The sequence below is a fragment of the Pelophylax lessonae genome (assembly GCF_965119305.1).
Source record: "Pelophylax lessonae genome assembly, chromosome: 8".
Classification (NCBI taxonomy): Eukaryota; Metazoa; Chordata; class Amphibia; order Anura; family Ranidae; genus Pelophylax; species Pelophylax lessonae.
Window position 1 is genome coordinate 52,518,394 of NC_138775.1, and position 25,342 is coordinate 52,543,735.

At 44.5% G+C, this 25,342-nt stretch overlaps 1 protein-coding gene across 2 annotated transcripts in view; it reads left to right on the top strand.

Annotated features, from left to right (window-relative positions):
* Window positions 1-25,342, top strand: part of SYNPR (synaptoporin) — a 343,208-nt gene that overhangs the window by 316,674 nt on the left and 1,192 nt on the right. For both annotated transcript variants that reach the window (XM_082265409.1, XM_082265410.1), the window contains one exon: window positions 14,292-14,483. In XM_082265409.1, the coding sequence (XP_082121535.1) occupies window positions 14,292-14,483 (192 nt within the window). The remainder of the gene's footprint in view (window positions 1-14,291; window positions 14,484-25,342) is intronic.

The following is a 25,342-nucleotide window of genomic DNA, read 5'->3' on the forward strand; positions in this document are numbered from 1 at the left end:
AGACCCACATATTACTTAGACCATTGGTTGTCAACTTATGAACTAAAGGGGGCCTCAAATGTGGCTCCTGACATCACCAAAGGGCCATGAATAAAGTTTGAAATATGTAATGCTTGAGACGGCTGTCAGAAAATGCAGACCTAACAGAGGAAATTAAGTCAGAGAGTGTGGACATGCTACATGTTGGTCTGGAGAAGACAATATGAAGCTGGGAACATGTTACACAAGGCTAGTAGAGATCAATGCTATTATCCACCACAAATTGCTGAGGTCTGAGGGGTGCACATCATATACCAAAGGGGCACATGCAGCCCTCGGCCCCAGGTTGGGCACCAGGGAGTTAGACCCTCCCATGTAAAAACACTACATTAATGAAAAACACAGATAAGGAGAAAAAGGTGACTTCACTTATAAGAAGCTTGTGGATAACTCTACATATAAGTAAATTAATTGGCCTTTAAATTAAAATGATGTCATATGTTCATAAACCTCTAATATAGCACCAGCCAGTTGGGCTACCAGGGCAGGAACTATGTAATGCTCACATATGGGTCTCCTTGTTCAAATACCAATTACAAACTATACATATAGACAATATTTTTGAAACATCACAGCCCCTCCTCTCTGCCTTGGCCCAATCAGAGAAGGCCTTTTACTTGAAAAAAATACAAGGCATTCTGAGAACGGGGCAGTGCCAAGCGAACTACCCTCTGTGGTCAGCTTGCAGAGGGGAAGCTGCTCGCACAGAACCCCAGCAGGACTCAGAATATAGTGCCCACTACTACAGTGATTTTTAGCTTTTCTAGCAGCCCAATAGATATGCAGCCAACCAGGTACACGATATGCATACAATGATGTAAGCTGGACCAATGTAAGTGCGCATTACAGATAATTCCTGGAGTTTAGCTTTAATAGAAAAAAAGAGAGACTCAAACTATTCTCTGACATCACTGCCCTGCCTTTCCAGCTCATTTAATAGGAGAAAGCATTTACTGAGAAGATGCAATGGTGCCCATTTTGTGCCAGTTACGCCCTGTGGTTCCAAAGCAGGAGGGCAGTCACACAGTACGGGATCCAGGAGACAGTGAAATCATTGCAGTAGCAACGATTACTACAGTGATTCTCCTCTTCCACAGGGATCAGCCAGTTAAGGAATATGCATGCTTACATTGGTTCAAGGTAGACCAATGTAACTATGTAAAAAACTTACACAGAATTTAACTTTAAAATGACCAAATCAATAAACCAATTCATTAAACCTACAATTTCAGTTTTGTTTGTTTTTTACTGGCTTTTTAAAATAAAAAACACAATCATTTTTAGGTTGGTTGGAAACTTTTGGTAGCTAAACAGTACAAGTATAGAGGTCTATACACCAGACCAAAAGAGGACAACTGAGAAGGAAGAAGGGAGCGCATGGTTTGGTTTTAAAAAAAGGGACTGGTGCCCAAATGAGGGACAGTTGGGAGCTATCATTTAGACAGGAAGTGGCTGCTAAGAGTCTGGCATAGATCAGTAGCACCGAGGACAAAACATTAAAAAAGATGAAATGATTTGACTGTAAAAAAAATCAACTGTTTATGGTTTAAAGTGATTTAGCAAACTTATCAAAGATTTTCATAGCATCTTGCCCAGTGAAAGTACATTTGTTCTGTGTGAAGAGGGCAAAAAACAATGTCATTAGGCTTTTTCCTGTGCTGGTCAAATGTTTTTCATCGATTTAAAACAGAAAATACCACATTTAGCCATTAGATGGCATCTAATATAACGCCATAGAGTTATCAAATGCTGTTCACTCCTGTGATACTTAGCATCATCTAGTGGCTAATTGCTGTATTTTTAAATTTTAAATGCTAACAATTAGGGATCGACCGATTATCAGCAACACCGATATATCGGGGGCCGATATGCACTTTCCCCGATATATCGGAATCAGCCCCTGAGGTTACTGATATTGCTGATATTTCAGGAAAGTGCTGTACCGGAGTGATGCCTGCAGCTAGAGGCATCACCCCAGGTCCGGCGTCCATAGTCGACGGTTTGCTGTCTTGTAATGACAACCGATGCGGCTGAGATGCCACTCGGCTGTCATTACAAGGAGCGAGAGGGGACACCCCCCCCCCTCCTGCTTCCTTCCACGGCTCGCCCGGGTCTCCCTTCCCTCTGGGAGACCCGGGCATCCTACCTGCACAGTCGCCGAAGACCCAATTAAAGCCGCATTCAACTCTGATCGGGTCTCCATGTAAAAACCTGGAAGAGATGTCATGACATCACTTCCGGGTACTTGGCGCCAAATTCAAAAAAATTACAGCATTGAAAACAGCCAAACTTGGCGTTTTGAATGCTTTTAAGTGCAGAGGAGGGGTTTTGGGGTCTTTTAGACCCCCAGATCCCTCCACAAGAGTACCTGTAAAAAAAAATTAAAAACATTTTTTTTTTAAATGTCCGAAAATATCGGCAGATATCGGCCAATACCAATATGCGATGACCAAAATATCGGTATCGGCAATAAAAAAACTATATCGGTCGATCACTACTAAAAATACATTTGTCCAGCACAATAAATAGCCTAATAGCATTTATTTATTTTGCCATATTCACACAGAATATACATGCACTTTCACTGTGAATTGCTATGGATTTTTTTTTACAGACCCTTAACTGTTTGGCATGACAAAACCACTATTTTTACAATAGTTATAAATAATCCCTAATGAATGCAGAAAAAATCTTCAGGTGACCATGTTAATAAATGTAGCAGCATTACAGAAAGGCCACAGTTATATATTGCTTTTCCTTCTAGTGTTTGTACCTATATTTCTATAGTGACATCTGCAAGCCTAAAAATAGTAATGTCTCCGGTTTTTCACCGCTGCCCAGCTGTGCCAGGAAGGTAAATGGGAACCCCCCAGCACAGATAACGAACATCAGACACAGCAAGAAGACAGCACAAGACATCTATCAGTGAAGCTTGCAAAGTGCTGGAGGCTTCACACAACATCATTATGCCAAGTGGCTTTGCATGTGTTCATCTGGCATTCAGTGGTGCACAGATGACTGGTTGTCATCACTGGTAGGAACTGCTGAGAATATAAACACTGAGGGATCTACTTTTATATGTTTTCACACAAGATTCACACATTTTTCTAAATTGATTTCATTCGAAAAATGTGCGAATCCCAGGTAAAAGTTGCATGGATCTTGTGTGATCATTTATAAATAGACCTCTAAGGTTGATTTTGTACAGAATTAAAAAAAAAAAAAAAAAAAAACACGTTATACATAGCAAACAATAACTTTGATTTTTTTTCTCATCTTTGTTTTTTTTTTTTTCTTAAAGCATCATTAAACCCATTAAAAATGATTTAATAGTTTTCACCTGGTGAAAATACAAGCAATAGTGTATAGGTCAGATTGAAATATTTTGGCTAAATACCTTTCTTGCACTGCTATTTTCTGTGGTCATGTGACTTATGTACTTGCTTTGCACTACACTGTAGATCGGTGGGCAGAACAAGCAGGAAATCTCTTAAGCAAAAGCCCCCACTCTCCTGGCCTGATCTGTATTAGTATATGTATGTGGTGGCCTCAGACTGCATCTCTCCGCAAGCTGTGATCACTGACACGTTTCACCTCACCCATAAAATAAACAGTATAACAATACTAACTAAATATCAGAGTGCACTCTGTGTACTAATGGGGGCCCCCTTTACACTAGATTGCAAGAGTCTCCTGGAGAGTGAGGCCTCACTAGTCTTCACCAGCAAGAAATCCTCAGGCAATCCAAGGAAAGTAATTGTAATCCAAGTAAAGGTGATCAATAACTGTAATCCCTAAGGTAGTTAGTAATTGTAATCCACCAGGATGAACGAGAAACAGATCTTGATGCTTTCCACTAGACAAACAACCTGGTACTGTAAAAGAGCTTAAGGCCTTGTTCGCTCACCACGCACTATGTATAACTGCAGTATCCAGTGGAGATTTTAGAACTCAATATGGCCTGCTACTCAAATAGTTAGACAGTTCTGCTCTGATTCATTCTAGGTATGTGATAAATGCAGATGTAGATGCTGGATGTCTCTCACCCAATACCAAGAGCTCTGCTCCGTGCTGCAACCAGGCCCTGCTCTGCTCAGTGATCCTCTCCCTCGGCCTGTCAGGCGTCCTTCCACTCAGTCACACTACCGAGCCTCTTCCACTCACACTGCTCGTCTCAGCTCCGGTGTCCACTACTAGGCCTCCGGCCTACTCCTCTACGATCCGCAGCAGCTCTTCCCCTTCTCCACAGCACGCTGTCCTCGAGGCAAGAGAGCGAAAGTTGATCCTGCCTCCCTTTATAAAGACACTCCCAGCAGGCTCCGCAAGTCACATTGCTCCCTGGGAGAAGAGTCCTTTCGCATAGCAGTCTATGGTCCTGGCTCCTCTCGGAACTACATCTCCCATAATTCTCAAAGGTCACTGTCTTTGCAGAACTTTAATAACAAACAACAGTCTGAACAATACTAGCCGTGCGACCAGGCTACATATGAAATGAATAATGAAAAATATAAAATAAATAAATATGGAAAATGAAAACAAATATTCAGGAAAATGAAGAAAATTATAAAAATAAGAAAGAATATTATAAAAATAAATAAATGGGAAATATGATAAATATGATAGTGAAAAGTGATGAATAAAAATCAATGTAGAAAAATAAGGAAAAAAACAGATATAAAAAGAATGAATCAAACAAATAATCCATGAAAAAGTACTGAAAAATAAGTGAGTGACCTTTTTCATGGATTCTTTGTATTATTTATTCTCTTTATATCTATTTTTTCCAAATGTTTCTATGTTCATATTTATTTATCACTTTATTACTCTTTCACTGTTATCATAATTTATCATATATCAAATTGCTTATTTTTTATATGTTCTTTTTTATTATTATTTTTCATAATATTCTTTCCTATTTTTATATTTTTCTTCAGTTCCATGAATATTTTTTTTCATTTTCTATAATCATTTATTTTTTGATTTTTCATTCTTCATTTAATACATTCCACATCTCTCAATACATATATATATATATATTTTTATTGTCAGTTTTCTTCCCTTCATTTTCACACTTTATTTCCCCATTTCTTTTTCATTACTTCATCTCATCACTGCAATTATTCACACATGGTCTTCATGGCCGATGATGTATAAATTCTTCTGTCCTGCTTCTGCCCTTTACCTCTATGACTAAGCCCCAATGGGTGGGTGGGTGAAACACGTCAGAGGGCGTGGCTTGCGGAGCTGCTCAGGCTGCCACATACATATACTAATACAGATCGGACCGGGAGGGTTTTTTCTTATATGATACACACTATTGCATGGTGACATTTCATGCCGCCACCCCATTCCAGTACCAGGACAACACACACTCTTTCTGTTTTGAGCAGCACTTCCAGTTCCATGAGGAGTCAAAGCAGGAAATCTCTGCCGACATTACTTCAGGAAGTTTACTTTTTTCTGTGACCACATAGAGCCAATTAATGGAGGGGCATAAATAATAAACTGTAATAATAAACATAGGATACATAGGAAAAAGCATTGTTTCCTATGTTTAGTATTGCAATCTTTGTACTTATTGTAGCTCTGAGGAAGGAGGATTTGTGGCCATGTTGGCTGCCTTTTCCTGTTTTCCAGCCTGTTTTTATTTTGAAACTTGTGGAAGATATAAAAGACTTCGGAGCAAATAAACAATATTAAATAACAACTGTGATGGTATGAAAGCAGAACTAAACCCATCGATTTAGCAGATTCAGTAAATAGTTACATTCCCAGCACATGCATGGGAATGTAACTGTCACATTGGTTGTGCTCCAACCAAACTGTTAAACCATCAAAATGGATGGTGTCATAACTGATCACATCATGGCAGTTGAAGATCAAACAGAGGCCAAGATGGCGGCTTCGTGGGATGAAAATGATAGGGGGTTTAGTTCCGCTTTTAATTATTCATTTTAATTATTGCAATGATGAAAGTGAAGTTTTTGCTGATTGACAGACAGCCCCTGTTATCATGTGGGGTGGATAGCAGGGGAGAGGTAGCTGATAACATTTAAACAGAAGAAGCAGCCCTACAAACCACCAAAAAGAGTCATGTGGGGTTGCTTCAAGAGGAGAAACCAGGAAGTGAATAGTTTCCCAACAGGTAACTGGTGGAGCATGCACACCAAGAGTGGCAACGCAGCAACATTTCCACTGACGATAGGGAAGTCCATGAAAACAGCGGGATCAACCTGGTATTTACAAAAAAGAACAGATTCCTGATGCACATAGGTATAGGAAATAATTTTAAGGAAATAGGGACAAAGAAAAATGTTGGGTTTAAAGACAACTTAACTGGTGGATGGTGTACCCCTGTCATCAAATTGGGCAAACTTTCTTATATAATCTGTACTAGGATTACAATTGAAAGTAATGAGCAATTCATTTTGAACAGCTAGTAAATTGATCAATTTAAAATGTTTTAATAACTTGGAGTATAGTTATAAAGATTTTTCAGGTCTACAAGGAAGCAAACAATTTATGACTCGTGACTGTATGGTTCGTACAGATCTCTGGGGTAACATTTAGATGAATAAATAGCTGATATGTTGTGATTTATTGATTTAATCAATAAATATGTGATAGCAGTTGCCTGGTCCAGGCATTTTTAGCCATCTTTGGTGACAATCTTAGATCTGGTATTAGGTCATTTATTTTTCAACTGTGAAAGAAACAGAGTCGGCAGTGTCTGCTCATGTTACCTATGCCCTCCGTATCCTCTCTGCATCAGCATTAGGGTGCCTAATTGGAAGCTTTGCTAACAGGGAAGTCTGACTTTTCAGGGGAATGTCAGATCTCTGCAGAGAGACCACTGCTTCCACACAGAGAGCAAACATCAGACCTATATCTCAGGAATCATTAAAGCTGATGCTTCCTGCTCATTGGAGAGCTCTAACTAAGACTCAGCAAGGGCATATAGATTGGAATGTGGTGGAGCACTATACCCCAGAACTCCCAACTTTTTGAGAAGAGATGAGAACAACCTATTAGAAAAAGTATCTAGGCATCGGACACACACCCCTGCCACACCCCACAAAGAGGCGTATACAAAAAAAAAAAAGTATTTGTTTTATCACTACTATTCCTTTAATCTGGCTTTTGAAATTTACAAATGCAGCGATTTAGAAGTTACATGCAAGTTTAGCTGGTTATCACTTTATGAAAGATAAAATGTACATTTTTTATATAATTATATAGATCAGAGCAAAATGAGGGACAAATGAGGAGAAAAGATGGACAGAGGGACTTTGTTCCAAATCAGGGGCAGTCCCTTGAAATCAGGGACAGTTGGAAGCTATGCTGGACCCTAATATACAAGGTAGTCCTCAGAGATAAAGTAAAAGCAGCTTTCTGCAGGCCGGAGATCAAGAAAGATCACATTCGTACTGATACATGCAAGCGTTCAAAAGACGAGAATGCCACAGAGCCTCATCAGATTTAGAAGATCTTTATTTGCCACAATGAGAAGTCACAGTAGTAGCCAACACTTTTCAGGTGTTGGTTCGTTTACCTTTATCAGGGCTAAAGTATACAATATATACAAAGAATGTACAGTATGTTTTTGTATATAAAGATATATAAAATAATAGAAAATATATAGATGTAATAGAAAATATATAAAGAACAAAAAAAAAATACTGTGTAATAAAACTACATAATGAAGGCATAATACATACATGTGGATTGGCAACCATATTGTGACATGGCGAGGCTCTGTCATTATGAAAATGGCCAGGAAAAAGACACAGAGTTTGATAACTGCACAGCTACAGAGCATAGATTTTGAGTGGAGAAAACTGTTTCTGCAGCTTTCTCTGGATCTTGGTATTTCCGGATGAAGCTCTGTAGTTTGGAGATTCTTAAGAGCCTTGGGTGGGATGAAATATCCAACCCTGTGTCTGGTTGTTGTGGAAAGCCAGCAGGGTGTCTGCCTAGGTTCACACATACCTTATAACGATGGGCTTATGAGAGAAGTAGGTGGTGGGAGTTGGAACTGTTTGAAGACAGGACCCTGTCAGGAGAGCTGGGAGTACCTGGTGGAGACTGCAACCTGTGTGAGGGAGAATTCTATGCCCAAGGACTAGGAAAGTCTGGACAGCGCTGAGAGTCTTGGAGATTAACAGAGGGTCTGGGAGACTAAGAAAGCTGCGGAGGCCAGTGAGTGATTCCAGGGGTGCTGGAGAGAATCCGGAAGTCTCTGGTGGGTGCAAGCTGGAGAAACTGGGAAAACCCTGTCAAGAGGCCATGTGGGCCTGAACAGCAAGGTGATACCACGTAGGCTATGAGAGATCCTGAATAGCAAGTGGTCTGTCAGGAGGGTTGCCACCTCATCCCTTTAAAAGGGAACACATATTAATTACACAGGTTCTGAGGCTAATAATTAATATGTGTTTGGGTTTAAAGGGATAAGGTGGCAACCCTATCTGGGAGACCAAAGCAAGCAGAGGTACTACTGACCAGAGTGTCAGGTGGCTCGGTAGTTTTCATTTAGGTTTACGACATTTGGGTTTTTGACTGAAGTTGAACCCCTGCATGGGAATCCTGGATCGAATTTTGTTTTGTTTTTTCCTTTAAATAAAGTGGACTGCAGTCCCTTAACTATAATGGCAGTGTGACATGGACTTACTGTACAAAAGTAACATCTACCACTGAGCTAAACGTCCCCCATATCACAATATGTAAATATATATATATATGTAAATATATTTACATATGTACTGTATGTAGAAATTTGTATGTCCACACCTGTACACATGCCCGAAAGCATACCCACACATATGTAGGTATACAGTATATACCTATTAGGGTTGCCACCTCATCCCTTTAATCCAGGACACATATGAATTACACAGGTTCTGAGGCTGATAAAATGCACATAAGGTACTAAGTGAGTTTATTTACCACCTTAATCAGCCACAGAACCTGGGTAATTAATGTGTGTCCTGATATAAAGGGATGAGGTGGCAACCCTAATACCTATACATGTGCACACTGTTGGCACACATATCGTACACACAGCAGATGGGCATGTCGGACCACTGGACAAAGAGCACTGCTTATATAACGAGAGCATGCATCCTTCTCAGCATGCAGTCAGGATTTATATTGTTTTACTTGAATTGTGGCTGCTTTCTAAAAAAAGACAAACCTGAAATGTATTCAGCTGATTTAAGTGGAAAATGTAAACAATTCCAGGCATCGGTATGTTTCAGCTCAGGACCAATGTAATTATGTAGCGGCTCTAGGCTTTGTGAAGCCTAAGGCAAAACATGAGGCCCCACTCACGTCCATAATGGGAAAAATAATTCAAGCGATAAAAATGAACTGTATAAATGGCATATATTAAGAGCCTTAACCTTTGTAGTATGAATTCACAGTTTCTAGAATTTCCTCTAACCAATTCTTCTTTAATCAAAGATCATTAAACATCGGGTATGTATGTATATATATATATATATATATATATATGTCTGCTCTTACATCACAGTCCCCAGCATTTCCCTATAGGTCATGATTCCCTGAGTCCCTTACATCAGAGTTCAGTGTCCCCCCTTACATAAGAGTTCTCCTTTAAATTTGATTCCCCTCAGCATCTCGTCCTTACATCAGAGTCCACAGAATTCCTCTTTAAATTAGAGTCCCCCTCTTAAATCAAATTTCACAGAGCCCCCTTTACATCAGAGTCTCCAGAGTTTCCCCCTCACACTGTAAGAGGGAACTCTGAAGACTCTGATGTAAGAGGAGTTCTGTGAACCCTGATTTAGGGGGAATGTTGGGGACTCTGAAGTAACGGGAGTTCTGGGAACCCCGATTTAAGGGGGAATGCTGGAGACTCTGATTTGAGGGGGAAAGCTGGGGACTCTAGTGTAAAAGGGAACTCTGTGGTCACCAAAGCCCCCCCTTGCATCAGAGTTTCCAGAGACCCCCTTACACTTACCTTCCTCAGTCTGCCACAGTCTAGGGCACGACAAGTCCCACTGCAGAAGGCTGCCATACCTGAGTCCCCACAGAGGGCACTGTAAATTCCAGTATAGTGCACTGCCATTCCTCCCTGAGGAATGGAAGCCTGCTATGCTTGGACTTGTACTGCTCTCTGTAGGGGACTGAGGAACTACTGCCTGCTATGCTAAGACTTGTAGTGCCCTCTGTGGGGACTAAGGGATGGCAGCCTGCTATTCTGGAACTTGTAGTGCCCTCTGTGAGGGACTGAGGATTCCTCAGTCCTCCACATTCTAGGGCACTATAAGTCCCATCATAGTGGGCTGTCATTCCTAAGTCCCTCACAACAGTTAAACATCTAAAGGACAACTCCAACCAAAACTACCAATAATGTACAGAGTCCATATGCTATATAATGTCACAGCCCCGCTACCACTCACCTTCCACCTCGGGTGCTTTCATTGTGAAGGGCAAAGGGCTCCAGCTCCACCATGTTTGGCTTTGATGTCAGATATGCAGAACTGGCTCAGCTCCACTCTCTTCCCTGGCAACTGACTCTGGCATCACGGAGGGCCTCTCCTCCTCCCCCAGCCACCCAGGGGCCCTCTCCTTCTCCCCCAGCCATCCAGGGGCCCTCTCCTTCTTCCCCAGCCACCCAGGGGCCCCTCTCCTTTTCCTCCAGCCATCCAGGGGCCTCTCCTTCTCCTCCAGCCACTCAGGGGCCCTCTCCTTCTCCTCCAGCCGCCCAGGGGCCCTCTACTTCTTCTCCTCCAGCCACCCAGGGTCCCTCTCCTTCTCCTCCTCCAGCCACCAAGGGTCCCTTTCCTTCTCCTCCTCCAGCCACCCAGGGTCCCTCTCATTCTCCTCCTCCAGCCACCCAGGGGCCCTCTCCTTCTCCTCCAGCAACCCAGAGGCCCTGTCCTTCTCCTCCAGCTACCCAGGGGCCCTCTCCTTCTCCCCCAGCCACCCAGGGGCCCTCTCCCCCAGCCACCCAGGGGCCCTCTTCCACAGCCACCCAAGGGCTCTCTCCTTCTCCTCCAGCCACCCAGGGGCCCTTTCCTTCTTTTCCTCCAGCCACCCAGGGGCCCTCTCCTTCTACCCCAGCCACCCAGAGGCCCTCTTCTTCTCCCCCAGCCACCCAGGGGCCCTCTCTTTCTCCCACAGACACCCAGGGGTCCTCTCCTTCTCCCCCAGCCACCCAGGAGCCCTCTCCTCCCCCAGCCACCCAGGGGCCCTCTCCTTCTCCCCCAACCACCCAGGGGCCATCTCCTTCTCCTCCAGCCACCCAGGGGCCCTCTCCTTCTACCCCAGCCACCCAGGGGCCCTCTCCTTCTCCCCCAGCCACCCAGCGGCCCTCTCTTTCTCCCACATCCACCCAGGGGCCCTCTCTTCCCCCAGCCACCCAGAGGCCCTCTCCTTCTCCCCCAGCCACCCAGGGGCCCTCTCCTTCTCACCCAGCCACCCAGGGGCCATCTCCTTCTCCCCCAGCCACCCAGGGTCCATCTCCTTCTCCCCCAGCCACCCAGGGGCCCTCTCCTCCCCCAGCCACCCAGGGGCCCTCTCCTTCTCCCCCAACCACCCAGGGGCCCTTTCCTTCTTTTCCTCCAGCCACCCAGGGGCCCTCTCCTTCTACCCCAGCCACCCAGGGGCCCTCTCCTTCTCCCCCAGCCACCCAGCGGCCCTCTCTTTCTCCCACAGCCACCCAGGGGCCCTCTCTTCCCCCAGCCACCCAGAGGCCCTCTCCTTCTCCCCCAGCCACCCAGGGGCCCTCTCCTTCTCACCCAGCCACCCAGGGGCCATCTCCTTCTCCCCCAGCCACCCAGGGTCCATCTCCTTCTCCCCCAGCCACCCAGGGGCCCACTCCTTCTCCCCCAGCCACCCAGGGGCCCTCTCTTTCTCCCGCAGACACCCAGGGGCCCTCTCCTTCTACCCCAGCCACCCAGGGGCCCTTTCCTCCCCCAGCCACCCAGGGACCCTCTCCTTCTCCCCCAGCCACCCAGGGGCCATCTCCTTCTCCTTCAGCCACCCAGGGGTCCTCTCCTCCCTGAGCCACCCAGGTGCCCTCTCCTTCTCCTTCAGCCACCCAGGGGCCCTCTCCCTCTCCCCCAGCCACCCAGGGGCCCTCTTCCACAGCCACCCAGGGGCTCTCTCCTTCTCCTCCAGCCACCCAGGGCCCCTTTCCTTCTTTTCCTCCAGCCACCCAGGGGCCCTCTCCTTCTACCCCAGCCACCCAGAGGCCCTCTTCTTCTCCCCCAGCCACCCAGGGGCCCTCTCTTTCTCCCACAGACACCCAGGGGTCCTCTCCTTCTCCCCCAGCCACCCAGGGGCCCTCTCCTCCCCCAGCCACCCAGGGGCCCTCTCCTTCTCCCCCAACCACCCAGGGGCCATCTCCTTCTCCTCCAGCCACCCAGGGGCCATCTCATTCTCACCCAGACACCCAGGGGCCATCTCATTCTCCCCCAGCCACCCAGGGGCCCTCTCCTTCTCCCTCAGCCACCCAGGGGCCCTCTCCTTCTCCCTCAACCACCCAGGGGCCCTCTCCTTCTCCTTCAGCCACCCAGGGGTCCTCTCCTCCCTTAGCCACCCAGGTGCCCTCTCCTTCTCCTTCAGCCACCCAGGGGCCCTCTCCTCTTCCCCTAGCCACCCAGGGACCCTCTTCTTTTTCCCTAGCCACCCAGGGGCCCTTTCCTTTTTCCATAGCCACCCAGGGGCCCTCTCCTTGTCCCCTAACCACCCAGGGGCCCTCTCCTTTTCCCCTAGACATCCAGGAGCCCTTTCCTTTTCCCCTAGCCACCCAGGGACCCTCTCCTTTTCCCCTAGCCACCCAGGGACCCTCTCCTTTTCTCCTAGCCCCCCCAGGGACCCTCTCCTTCTCTTCCAGCCACCCTCTCCTCCCCCAGCCACCCAGGGCCTTCTTCTTCTTCTCCTCCTCCACCAACCATTCTAAGATTCTTCCAACTTCCCTGGGGCTACTCACCCCCTTTGCGTAGTAGATACCATAAATCTATGACCAGCCTGCAGAGTGACAAGTCGGGGCCTGGTTACCTGTATGTTCCTGGGCCAGGGCAGAGCTCTCCTCCCAGAGCAACAACCGATGATAGCAGAGTGAGCTAACCGGGCAGTCACTTCCTACTGATGCAGGTACACGCCCACCGATTCCTCCACATCTTGGGATTACATGATCAGAGGGCCAATCCCCAGGCAGAGAAGGCGGGGTAAGTGTCAGCGGACAACAGACACCTGGCAGCCGCAGTGAAGGGACTGCAGCACACTGCTGCAACTTTTATATCCGAGGATTTAAAACAATCTTTTACTTGGGAGATTTCCCTGACTGCGCCCTTCTAAATGTTGTCGCTCTGCCACTGGCCGTGAGGCCCCTGTAGGTTCGAGGCCTTAGGCGACCGCCTAATTTGCCTAATTAGAGAGCCGCCTATGATAGCATACATGGCCAATGCCCCCTCAAGCTGGAAATCACTCTAGTGGACACCACTACTCTAGTGATCTACATGTTTCTGGGTCCTGTGCTGAGCAGCTGGCCTGATGTATTGTGAAAACAGGAGGTACACCCCTGGGCACGAGCACCATTCAGAGAAAGCCTAGCATTTTCTGAGCAAACGCAAAATTTTCTCTCGCTGGACAAGGTGTCACGCTCTCCACCTCATCCAGGCAGAGAAAATTTTGCGTTCACTTAGAAATTGCAAAGCATTCTCTGAATGGTGCCCATGCCCAGTGGCATACTTCCTGTGTTCCCAATGCAGTAGAGCAGCCCTTTGGCATGTGAAATCACTGGAGTAGCAATGTCCAATATCCAGGGGCATCGGCAGGGCTGGGACAAGGGGTGGGCAGGAGGGCCAGCTGCCCTGGGCGCAATAGTTTATTGCAGGGATGGGGAGCGCCCTGGCCCTAAGCCTAAGGGAAGGGGGGGGCGCAGTCTGGCATCCTTGCCCTGGGCACTGGATGATCTTGTTTCGGCACTGGGCATCGGCTAGGTATGGTACAGTATATACATAGTTACATTGGTCCAAACTGTATAACTATGCATAACATACTCATGCCTGGAATTTTTCTTTAATTGGGCTTAAAAAAAAAAAGCAAAATACCTCTATCTTTTTTGTAAAATAGGACAAAACATTAAATGGCTCATGCACCATAATACTTTCTTTCTGCAGTTTTTGATGGCTTGTTTCTTTTGTTGTGTCTTCTTATCAATTACATGAGGTACCTTAAACCTAGTTTTATATATTTGAATAAACCTTCTTTTGTTGTCCTAGGATTTTATCGTAACTGTGGTCTTCTCCTTCTTGTGGCTTGTAAGCTCATCGGCTTGGGCTAAAGGACTTTCTGATGTTAAAGTGGCCACAGATCCCGATGAAGTTCTGTTACTGATATCAGCTTGTAAACAGACGTCGAACAAGTGTGCGTCAGTGCGGAGTCCTGTCATGTCAAGCCTGAATACTTCAGTGGTAAGTTGGTTTCATGTAGCAGGAGGGTGGAGGGGGAAGACTGTAAGCATTGTATTACCACCTTGTCGTGCCATGACTCATGGATATAACTTTAAAGGTCAAGTTGACGTATGATTAAACATAGATAAAGTTAGCTGCAAAGGTTAGAGTTTTAGGTTTTTCATAAGAGAACCAGAACTGAAAAAAGTCAGTAGGAACACAAATTGTTATATTTTTTATTAACAAAGAATAAAACAATTTGGCATTTCAATTCTTTCTTGGAACAGATCTGATCAACGATATCTAAAGGGGGTGGGATCAATTTTACACAACTAGAGCCTAAAGACCAAGGCTGAGACAAGGCAGAAGAGGCTTCTACCTTGGGCACCTTGTTCTGGGGGTTGCAGCAGATGCAGGAGCCTCCCCTGCTTCTACATTACCCTGGCTGCCTGGTGCACTGTGCAGCACTGAGCTGCCAGACTGGCATCTCAGTACTACAGGTTTCATTGGGAGAGAGCGTTATCCTTACACTGCTGTAAGCATACAGCCCTTGGCATAGGTTTTTCCAACTTTAGAGGAAATATGGACCTCTGCTTCAAGACCCTATTTATCGGCCAGGTATAGGGCAGGTGATGTTCCTTTAGACTTTGATTGCAATTAATCAACCCATGTATGAGAAACAGGGTACTCCCCTGTCATAACTGTTAGAAATGGAAAATTAAGGAGGTTGTGTGGTGACCAAATATATCATCATACACTTGGTAGGACTTGGGCTTTAAGAATGGCAAATCTAAGATAAAGTAGATCAGTGGTTCTCAGTGCTGACATCTTGGTGTTGTGTCTGGTATGAGCTGGGTTGATTTTGGGGCTGTTTCTTCAAGCACAGAACAAGATAATTATTGCTGTGGGCTAATCTTCTGTTAGGGATTAGGTTAAATTGGTGTTAGAGGTGGGGGGTTTAATTTAACCAAGGCAATAGGTGTACTTTTAAATGAGCCTATAACTCACTCCTCTTCCTCCCATATGACAATGTTGAAGCTTGGTATTTGGTTGCTCAGGGATGCAGTATGTAATGGGGTGTAAGTCCCCTTTACAGCATAGTCCCAATTAGGGGTGCTAGGGTACCATCCTTTCAATTATCCATGCTCAATAGGGGGGATAAAAAGCCTTCTATGGGAGGGGTCAGGAAGAGAGTTTCTATTAAAAACAGAAAAGACCCACGTTCCTGGAAAATATGAATACCCCATGCACTAATCCTGCACCACTACTATGTAGCGGCATGCTGAATTGCTTTCCTCTTGGGGAAAAGTTCAAAATGACTCCAGCTGGGAACAGATGCCTTATGAGCTACTTCTTTGATGAGAAAGAGGACTAGAGACTGTAAAGGCGCTTTTCCACTGCATGGTACCAAACGGTTCAGTTCACTTTTGTGCTTTTCCACTGCTGGTACCGCATGGTACGGTGTAGTAACGGTTTGATACGGTATGGTACGGCTGTGTTTTTCTACTACATGGAACCGAACGGTACGGCTCGCTTAAACAGTACCACCTCAGTTGTGGTTCCAACAGGGCCGTACCGGTACCATATCCCACAATCCTTTGCATGCAGCCTTGACTGTTTGTCACTACTAGCCACTGATTGGTCAGAGAATCATTGTTATCCCACCCACTTACTTTAATACTACTTTAGTGGAAAAGCAAACCATACCAAACCGTACCGAACCGCTCCAACACCGTACCATGCGGTACCATGCAGTGGAAAACCAAACCAGGCCAAGCAGGACCGAGTAGAGCCGAGCCGGTACTTGCAGTGGAAAAGTGCCATAAGCCATGTGTAGGTACAGGGACTCTCCTGCAACTGACAATGCCATTTGAGGAGTAAGATAAATGTGGTGTGCCTTGAATCTTGCTATTGAAATTGTGCTCAGCGCTGTTAATGACATTATATACTTTGCTGCTATGAGAAGCCATTGAAGATATACGTTTTCAACAAGTTGCACAGGAAACATTTGCTGCAGCCAAGTATGCTGGATTAGTCTCTCATTATTTATGAGAAGGCAATGATGTAGCCATTGCCTGGCTGAAGACGTTGTTGATGGGACCTGTGGGGAACAGGTAGTTGACCTGCACAAGGAGGACACTGGGGTTGATTTACTAAAATTGGAGAATGCAAAATTTGGTGCAGCTCTGCATAAAAGCCAATCTGCTTTTAGGTTTTGTTGTCAAAGCCTAATTGAACAAGATGAAGTTAGAAGCCAATTGATTTCTATCCACAGCTGCATCAGATTTTGCACACACCAGTTTTAGTAAATCAACCCCACTGTGTTGGAGCTAAGCTTGGTTTGCCATTAACTGACACCGATCACTCATCCCGCTGGCCAGGATGTAGCGTTGGACAGTTGTACAGTGCCTGGAGCTACCAGGAATAGAGAAGCCTCTCAAGACTAGGGGATCCCCTGGCAGGATTGAACTGGGAAGTAATGTACCGCAAACATGGATCTGGGTTTCTCACCCTCTTATAACTGGAGTATCTGTAAGTTGCATTTCAACTTCCAAGCCTTGGACAAACCTGTGGAAAAAGGGTGGTAACAAGCCTTGTCACACAAAAGTAGAGGGAAATCCTCAGCCATGCCTTAGCTCATGGTCATGACTTTGCTCCCAGTGGCCAACTAGTAGGTAAATATTACACCTCTTATGTTGAGGTCTGGCAAAACAAGAATTGGTTAGAAGAAAACATAATCTCCTCTGGCATGCAGGGACTACCTTTAAAAATGTTGTGCAAAAAACACTTTAGGCTTCATGTATACTTGGCCATAATTGGTCGCGGGAAAGCGCAAAATGCGGCTTTTTTTTTTGGTGGTTTTTCCGAGTTTTGCACTTTCCCACGGTCAGCAGTCAAAACGTTACTATTCTGAATGCAATTCTTCCACGTTCAGGAGAGGGAGGTTGAACCTCACCTACAGTAAGTGCAGCAACTCCTAAACTCTGTTAAATGCCTATGTGTATGTAGCAGGTTTTCCAGGCCTATGGCCTGATGTGGGTCTGCCATCGGTACCGGTTACCTCTCCAGCCCTTGTGAGCACAGCCCTGGGTGTGAACACTGAGACATTGACAACTCCGGCATCTTTGTTTTGTGGATTTATTGTATTTAAGGGGATGGGAGAAGGGAATGAGTGGGACACTCCTTTAGGCTCATCAAGATACAATTGTGGGAATTTTCTGGCAAAAATGCCTATTAGTGCTGTCTTGACGCCAGCCAACGCTAGCCAACGCTTCCTTGATGCTTGAGCACTGTGTAATTACTGAAACTGTGCTGGATCCTCGACTTTAGTCCAGAAGATCCAGGACTGTAGAAGTGCTTGACTTGTAACAGAGTGGTCTCCTCTAACTCTTCAGGCAGACCCCCAGGGGCAATCCTCAGTACTCACGATCTGAGTAGGCTTTCCTGGGACTGGACCCCTCTCGCACTCCTCCGGTTCTCGGCACACCGGATCCCCTCAGCTCAACTCAGCACTCTCTGGATTCTCAGGCGACATCCCGAAACATACACTTCCTCAGACAGAAGGAGAAACAGCCATTTTCTCCCTCCTGGGACTCTGCTCCCGCCAAAGACATCATGTCATGTGCCACCCCCAAACTTATACCCACTCCCAGAATCCTTTGCAGCACAACCTGCCTTCTGGGGTAGTTACAAGCCTGGATGTGCCCCCTGATTGGGTTTCCTCCACCGCCCTATAACAAGCCTCTCACAGGAGCCAGTGGTGAGACACCCCCTTCAGCAGGCACACCTAGAAACTCAGTTCAAAAACAGATAATTATCCCCTGAGGAAACCGTTTTGGTGAAACATGTCGGGATTGCTACTCCGTGATACCAATACAGATACAATCTGTTTTTGAACTGAGTGTATATGGAGCTCATAAATTGATTTTAATATTATATGTGTGTTATATGTCTTTTACATCTGTGTTATTTTAAATATAACAATAACATTTTGAATACTTTTTTAAAAAAAACTTTATTGGTTTATTGACACCTTAAACGTCCCCAACCCAATTTTCTCTTCCTCCATGATCTATGGATGGTTGAGGTTCTCTTCCTATTTTTATGGAGTTAAGTTTAGGAGCTTTGGCAAAAAAACGCCAAATGCTCCTAAACTTAAGGTTAGGAGCTGCTAGTGTACATAAAGCCTTAAACCTCACCAATGAGCAACTTGGAAGAGACCTTTAAGACCTACCTATAAAGTCCCGTGCAAACACCACAACAATGAGCTAATATCTCTCCTTTCTCCAGCTATCAGTATGCTTCTTGTCAGTGCATGAACTGATTGGCTCCTCGTGCTGCTTCCCCTCTCCCACTCCAGCCCTGCTGCAAGGGTCTAAAAACAGGTCAAATCCAGGTTCTGGTACTGTGGTTGCAAGTGTCTCTTATATCTGCCTTGAATTCAGATTTACAGTACATGAGCATGGCGTTTATTGCTGTAACAACAAATATTACTCTAATATTTTTAGTTGGAAGTACAGAGTAAAGGCAGTAGTGCTGCATGTTCGTATCCCACAATACACACAGCATCCCCCAACTATTTTATACTGATCTGTCTGTGTTTATGGATCGCATGGGCGACTACAGCAGCAGCAAGCTTCTAAATGTCAGGCATACACAGAAGATGAATAGTGCAATTGACATGGGATAAATATTACATTGATTGAAACGCACTTCCTTTCCTTTCCTGGTCCAGCAGCTCTGGCCAGTACTTGCTGAATTTATCTTCTCCTGTCTTTAAAGTGGAACTAAATTGTATCGGAGCACCACAAACAGAAAACACTATTTAATTCATTAATAATATTCAAAGCAAACTCACCCATCCATCCATGTCTCTATGGTTTATTTTGCTGAGAAATCACTTTGAAAAACACTCTCCTAGAATTTCTTGAGTAAGGGGAGATGATTCTTGTAGCATTTACTTCTTGGAATCCATCTGCCCTTAGCTCAGGCATGCAGTTAGGAAGGCATGCTTAGTTGAGAAAGCCTCCGCCCCCTTCTCTAGATGAAAGGAAAAAAAATGCCCATAAAGACTCCTGGGATGTATAAAATCCTTTTGGCCTAGGCCAGAAACTAGGAAGCAAATGAAGAAACAAGATATACTGCGGCAGAGCGGCAGTGATTATACACAGCGGGAGCCCAGCGGCGCATACCCTGAACTTGATGTCCACTGAAGCCCACCGATTACACAGGACACAGGCAGAACGACAATCTGCCTATGTAAACAAGGCAGATTGTCGTTCTGTCAGAAGGGAAGGCATTGATCCTGTGTTTCTGAAAAGCAGGAACACAGTTCTTTGCCTTCCCCTAGTCAAAGCACCTCCCCCATAGTGAGTAACCTAGGCACACAATTAACCCTTTGATTGCCCCTGATGTTAACCCCTTCCCAGCAAGTGTCATTAGTACAGAGACAGTGCATATTTTTTTAGCACTGATCACTGTATTCAAAATTGTATTTTTTGTTTATAGTGCAAAAAATAAAAACAGCAAAGGTGATCAAATACCGCCAAAAGGAAGCTCTATTTGTGAGAAAAAAAAGGACAACATTTTTTTTTTATATAGTGACCTTTCTCCACCAACGCGTTTCAGAGTCTGATCATCTTCTTCTTCAGGGGTATGGGAGGTAATGTTCATGGTCAAAAAAATTGTGCTACAGATGAACATTTCATGTTTAAAAAAAAAACAGAGTCTTAGAGTCCTTCTGGTCCGCCCAACCCGTAAAGTAATACAATATACTTCATTGTATTTAAGAGGCTAATAGTAGTACATGATAGCGCCTAGGAGCGCTATGACCAAGAGGGCAAAAAAGGAAACACTGAAGTCTGGAAAGCTCCATCCTGCACTTCCAGAGCAGTTCAAGACCTAGATGTCACAGTATTATAATAATTGGATGGGCCTCAATCTGTAGTAGTATGGTTGTAAACAGATCTCAATAGCCACAGAGAGGTGTTGTGTCTCTTGGGAACATGCAGCCGAAATTTCTTCCAAGAGACACAACACCTCTCCCTGGCCATTGAGATGTGTTCACAACCATACTACTACAGACTGAGGCCCGTCCAATTACTCTAATATTGTGGCATCTAGTTCTTGACCTGCTCTGGAAGTGCAGGATCGAGCTTTCTAAGTGCTTCATTTTTTTTCCCTCTTGGCATAGCGCCCCTAGGCGCTCTCCTGTGCTACTATTGGCCTCTTAAATACAATGAAGTACATTACTTTGAAGGTTGAGCAGACCAACAGAACTCTAAGACTCTGTTTTTATTGAAACATGGAATGTTCATCTGTAGCACCATTTGTTTGACCATGAACAATACCTCCTGCCCCCTGAAGAAGGAGATGATCAGTCTCTGAAACATGTCTGGTGGAGGAAGGTCACTGTATCATCATTATCACACAGTCGGTGTATCTAATAGCTGCTCATATAATGTATCCATGTCTCTTTTATCTAATGAAGTGTCAATAAAATTACTTGGTTTTTAGAAATTCATATTTTGGTAAATAATTCAGTGCTTAAAAAGTCCCACCGATAGGGGAACCCCCACTTTCTTTGTGCCCAATTTCTTGGAATGTGGCACCTAATGGAGTGTAATCACCTGTATCTTTATAGAAACGCATTTGGGTTTACACTTATTTGATGCTAGACATGTGCTTCCGCATTGCTGTGCACATCACATGCGATGGTGAGCTTTTGAGTCACATGTCCATTTTTCACAGGTGCAGGCAAAAAACACACAGGAAATGCATCTGAGGCTAGGTTCACACTTATGCGATGCCAGACATGTGATCCGCATTGTTGTGCACATCACATGCAATATCTGTGCGATGTGAATTCAGCCATAGAGTTTGTATGTCTGAAATTGCATTGCATTTGCACCAAAATGGTGCAGAATCCTTTTTTTTGTCCGCACTGGAATCGGATCGCATGGGTATTCAGACCTATGCAATCCAATTCCATTCCATTTTACAGTTCGCACTGTGTTCTGTGAACCAATTTGGGGGTGTCATTAACTTTATTTTGACACCCACAGCTGTTTGCAGATAGCAGTGCAAACTGTGAGATGGAATTGGATCGCATAGGTCTGAAAACCCATGCAATCCAATTCCAGTGCGGACAAAAAAATGGATCCTACACCATTTTGGTCTGTGATTCAGATGCGATGCGGGAACCAGCGCAGGAGTCGATGTGGTTCCTGCATCGCACCAGTGTGAACTGAGCCTGAAACACAGCAAAATTGCAGTAAAAATACATATTCGTTTTTACCACGATTTTGCTACAGGGGCCATAGACTTAGGCAGGCAGGGGGGCTAAACGCTCAGAAAAGCATTTTAGATGCTTGCCAGGAATTTATTTACTGAGTTGTTCTGTTCTTATCCCAAACATTATTACTACACAAACATTTAAAGGCCTTTAAAAAATATATTTTACCCAGATATAGGAACATTCTACACTTCTGGAGTCGCTGAATTGGGTTAGGCACAATAAATCACGCTGTGTCAAGGTTAACTAATTATAATCCCCCCTAGAACACATACAGTCTAGAAATTTAATCTAAAAAGCATTTAAGATTACATTTTCCTGTGACACTCAATAATTTGAATATAAATGCCAGGCGTGTGACAGATGTACCAGGGAGATGAATAATAGATGAGGGAGTCACTCACATCTTCATTCATCACCAAATTCAATTTGAACTTGAAAGGTGACACTATACACCATCTCCGCAGGACAGCACAAAGCCGATAAACGCTTTATTTTATTGGGGTGTTCTCTGGCGGAGATAAAACATCCTCTCTCCGTAGGAGCGCCGATCCCAGCGCTAACCAGGCGCTCTCTGTATAGGTTTACTATTATTATTTATTTAAGGGTCATTAAGGAACATCTGCTTTGACCTTAAAATTATTTTGAATTAGTGGAGGAATTCAGTGCTTATATTGGTGCAGCGCACCCCCCTAAGGAGCCACAAGTAGAAAGGGATCCCCCACCCTGCACAGCCAGGCACACTGCATCTTCACAGCACACTTGAGTCAGAAGAACAGTCCAGTGCTTTGTTTTTATATTTTATCAAGGGATATAAACTTGGATAGGGATAGGGATATTATGGGGTGCCCACTTGATCAAAGCAGTAGAACTCTTCAGGGACAAATCTTGCTTGTAGAGCTACAACTCCCAGGACCAGCTGGCACTGTTTGGATGATCTGATAAAGGTTCAGTCAGACTGGTAGCAAATGCCCTTTACAGGCAGGGACCGGGGGCCCCTTGTTTGTGTAGCACAGTACTAGTGCCCAACTGTCCTTCTCCTGTAGCTACTCTATCCCAGCACAACATCTTCAGGCACTGCCAGCCCACCTTGCTGCAGCTGCCCCTTCTCTAGCCCTCCTGGCTAAGACTCCACAGTCCTTCCAGACAGACTCTGCATCCATCCCAGACTGCTTCCACCCAGTCTTCTCAGGCATGCCTCTAAGTTCTCTCTGACTGTATCACTCACCATCCCTCCTGGCTGTCTTCCTCCCTGGGGATTTGCCCGGCAGTGTTCTCCTGCTGTCCTCCACTTGTTCCCGTGCCTCTGGTCAGGACACCAACTTGTTGTGAAGAGGGTCCCTTCTGCACCCAAGCCCAGGCCCGAGGTCATCCCCCAGATTAGAGGGCTACCCTGAAGATCCAAAGACAGCCTACCACTCCATCTCCAGCTTCCATCCAAACTCCACTTCCCCAGCTGGGCTGACCCTGAGTATTTCAGGGAGCCTGCCCCCTGCCATCCCATCTGTTGGGGATTGGTCAGGGCCCTCAGAGTACTTCAGGCAAGTCCTCCTCACCTCCACACCCATTCTTCTGGAAATTTCCAGCAAGCTCCAGAGGTAGGGGGTGGTCTCAGAGATGCTGCCTTTAAGTCATTCAGCCCTCCCTGAGTCAAACAAACCTTGACCCAGAAAAACACAGCCAAGTCAGAATTTACCTACACTAACCAAACAAAAATCCTAGCACTCCAGCAACCCAGCTAGGGGGTGCTACATTGTCAACCAACTTAGATTCCAGTTTTTCTCGAAACGCCATTAAAAAAGAAAATAAACAGATTTTTGTGTGGTTGCTACATCACCGAAAGTACAATTTTTATAAAGCTGCCCAATGATTTAGAAAGGGTAGAAGAAGTTTGGTTGTTCCTTTAGAAATCTTCTGTATATTTATATTATACCATATACTCAGTTTATGATTTAATAAAATAGTTGATGCTTCATGAAGTTCTTACAAATCTTAGTCTGATGCTGTTGATCCAGAAATTAGGAAAATCAAAAAACTACATCGCTGCTGACAGTTTATCCTCCTAGAGGGAAAAACGTTCCTTAATTCTGTCAACGGCAGTCAGAATAATTCCCATTAGTGAGCTGATGCATTCTTCTAATTAGAGCTGGAAATGCTGTTCATTTTAAGAGAAAGGATTCCAGTCCAATTTGAGTCCCTGCCACAAACGAGCCAAAAATTTGATGAGTAGAGGTTACTTTTATGCCTTGCTGACATGGGCACCAAAGAAACAGTAAAAACTGGTGATCGATCTTCATTTTACTGCCCCTGATCACCTACCTACAATCATGCACAGGTTTGCACACATTGTCACATCTGCCCTGCAGTTCGGCAAATACTATACATCATGTTGCATTTGGCATTCTTGCCATTTCTGTGTGGAATTTCAATGTAAACTCCCCCTTCTTTTGAGAATTGTTTAGAATCACAACTGTAGATCCTACATATAAACATCTGTAAACAATTACGCCTGTGTGCAAGAGTCATTGTGCTTCTGATGTAAGGTATGGCATATAATGGTTTCTACTCTATGGACAAAGGTTTGTGGAAACCTGACAATCACACATACTATATGACCAAACGTATGTGGACATTTTTCCAAATTATTAAGGTTCCTGTGAATGGTAGAGGTAATGGCACAGTTATATTTTAGATAATTGTATGCTTCCAACTTTGTGGCAATAGTTTGGAGAATACCCTTTTCTATTCCAGCATGACTGTGCTGCTGTGGACAAAGCCAGCTCCTTGGTTTGACGAGTTTGGTGTGGAGGAACTTGAGTGGCTTGCACAGAGGCCAGACCTTATCCTTACTGAACACCTATGGGATAAATTGGAACTAAATGTTGTTGAAAGCCACCCCAGAAGATTGGAGGCTGTTATAGCCACATCGGGGGGCAAAAAACTCCATAAAAATGGCCATGGATTTGGAATGAGATGTTCAAAATGCTCGCATAGGTTAAGATGTCCAGTTGTACAAAAACATCTGTCCATATAGTCTATGAGTTAGTTTAGTACTTTTTTACCCAGTAGAGTACTATGGGTTAGATAAGGAGACAGCATAATAGAAGCTGCCTGATTTGAGACTTAGGTCAGTTTGAAACTTAAATTACAAAACCAATTTAATACACTCCTTCAATGAGTCTTCTACATGAGGATGTGACTAGCTTAAACAACATGCTTCACATCAAAGAAGCAAAACAGAGATTGGAAAATGTGTTACACAGCCTAAAGCCCCACCTGCTGGTGCAATGCAATATTAACATGAAATATGTCATTATTACTAGACTAAACATAAAAGTCTTTTTAAAAATGTAATTTTTTTGTACTCCGGATAGTAAATATAAAATTAAATTCAATACCGTATTACTTTCCATTTAAATTCACAAAAATGTCACTACGGAATACCAGATGGTCATTATGGAGATTTTCAACAAACTTCATTTTACAATAGTAAAAATCCTGGCAATATATTCACAAAATATGAGATGCCTATAAATATTATTCATGGTTCGGAATTTCTAGTTCAATTCCCCCTTATATGTGTATA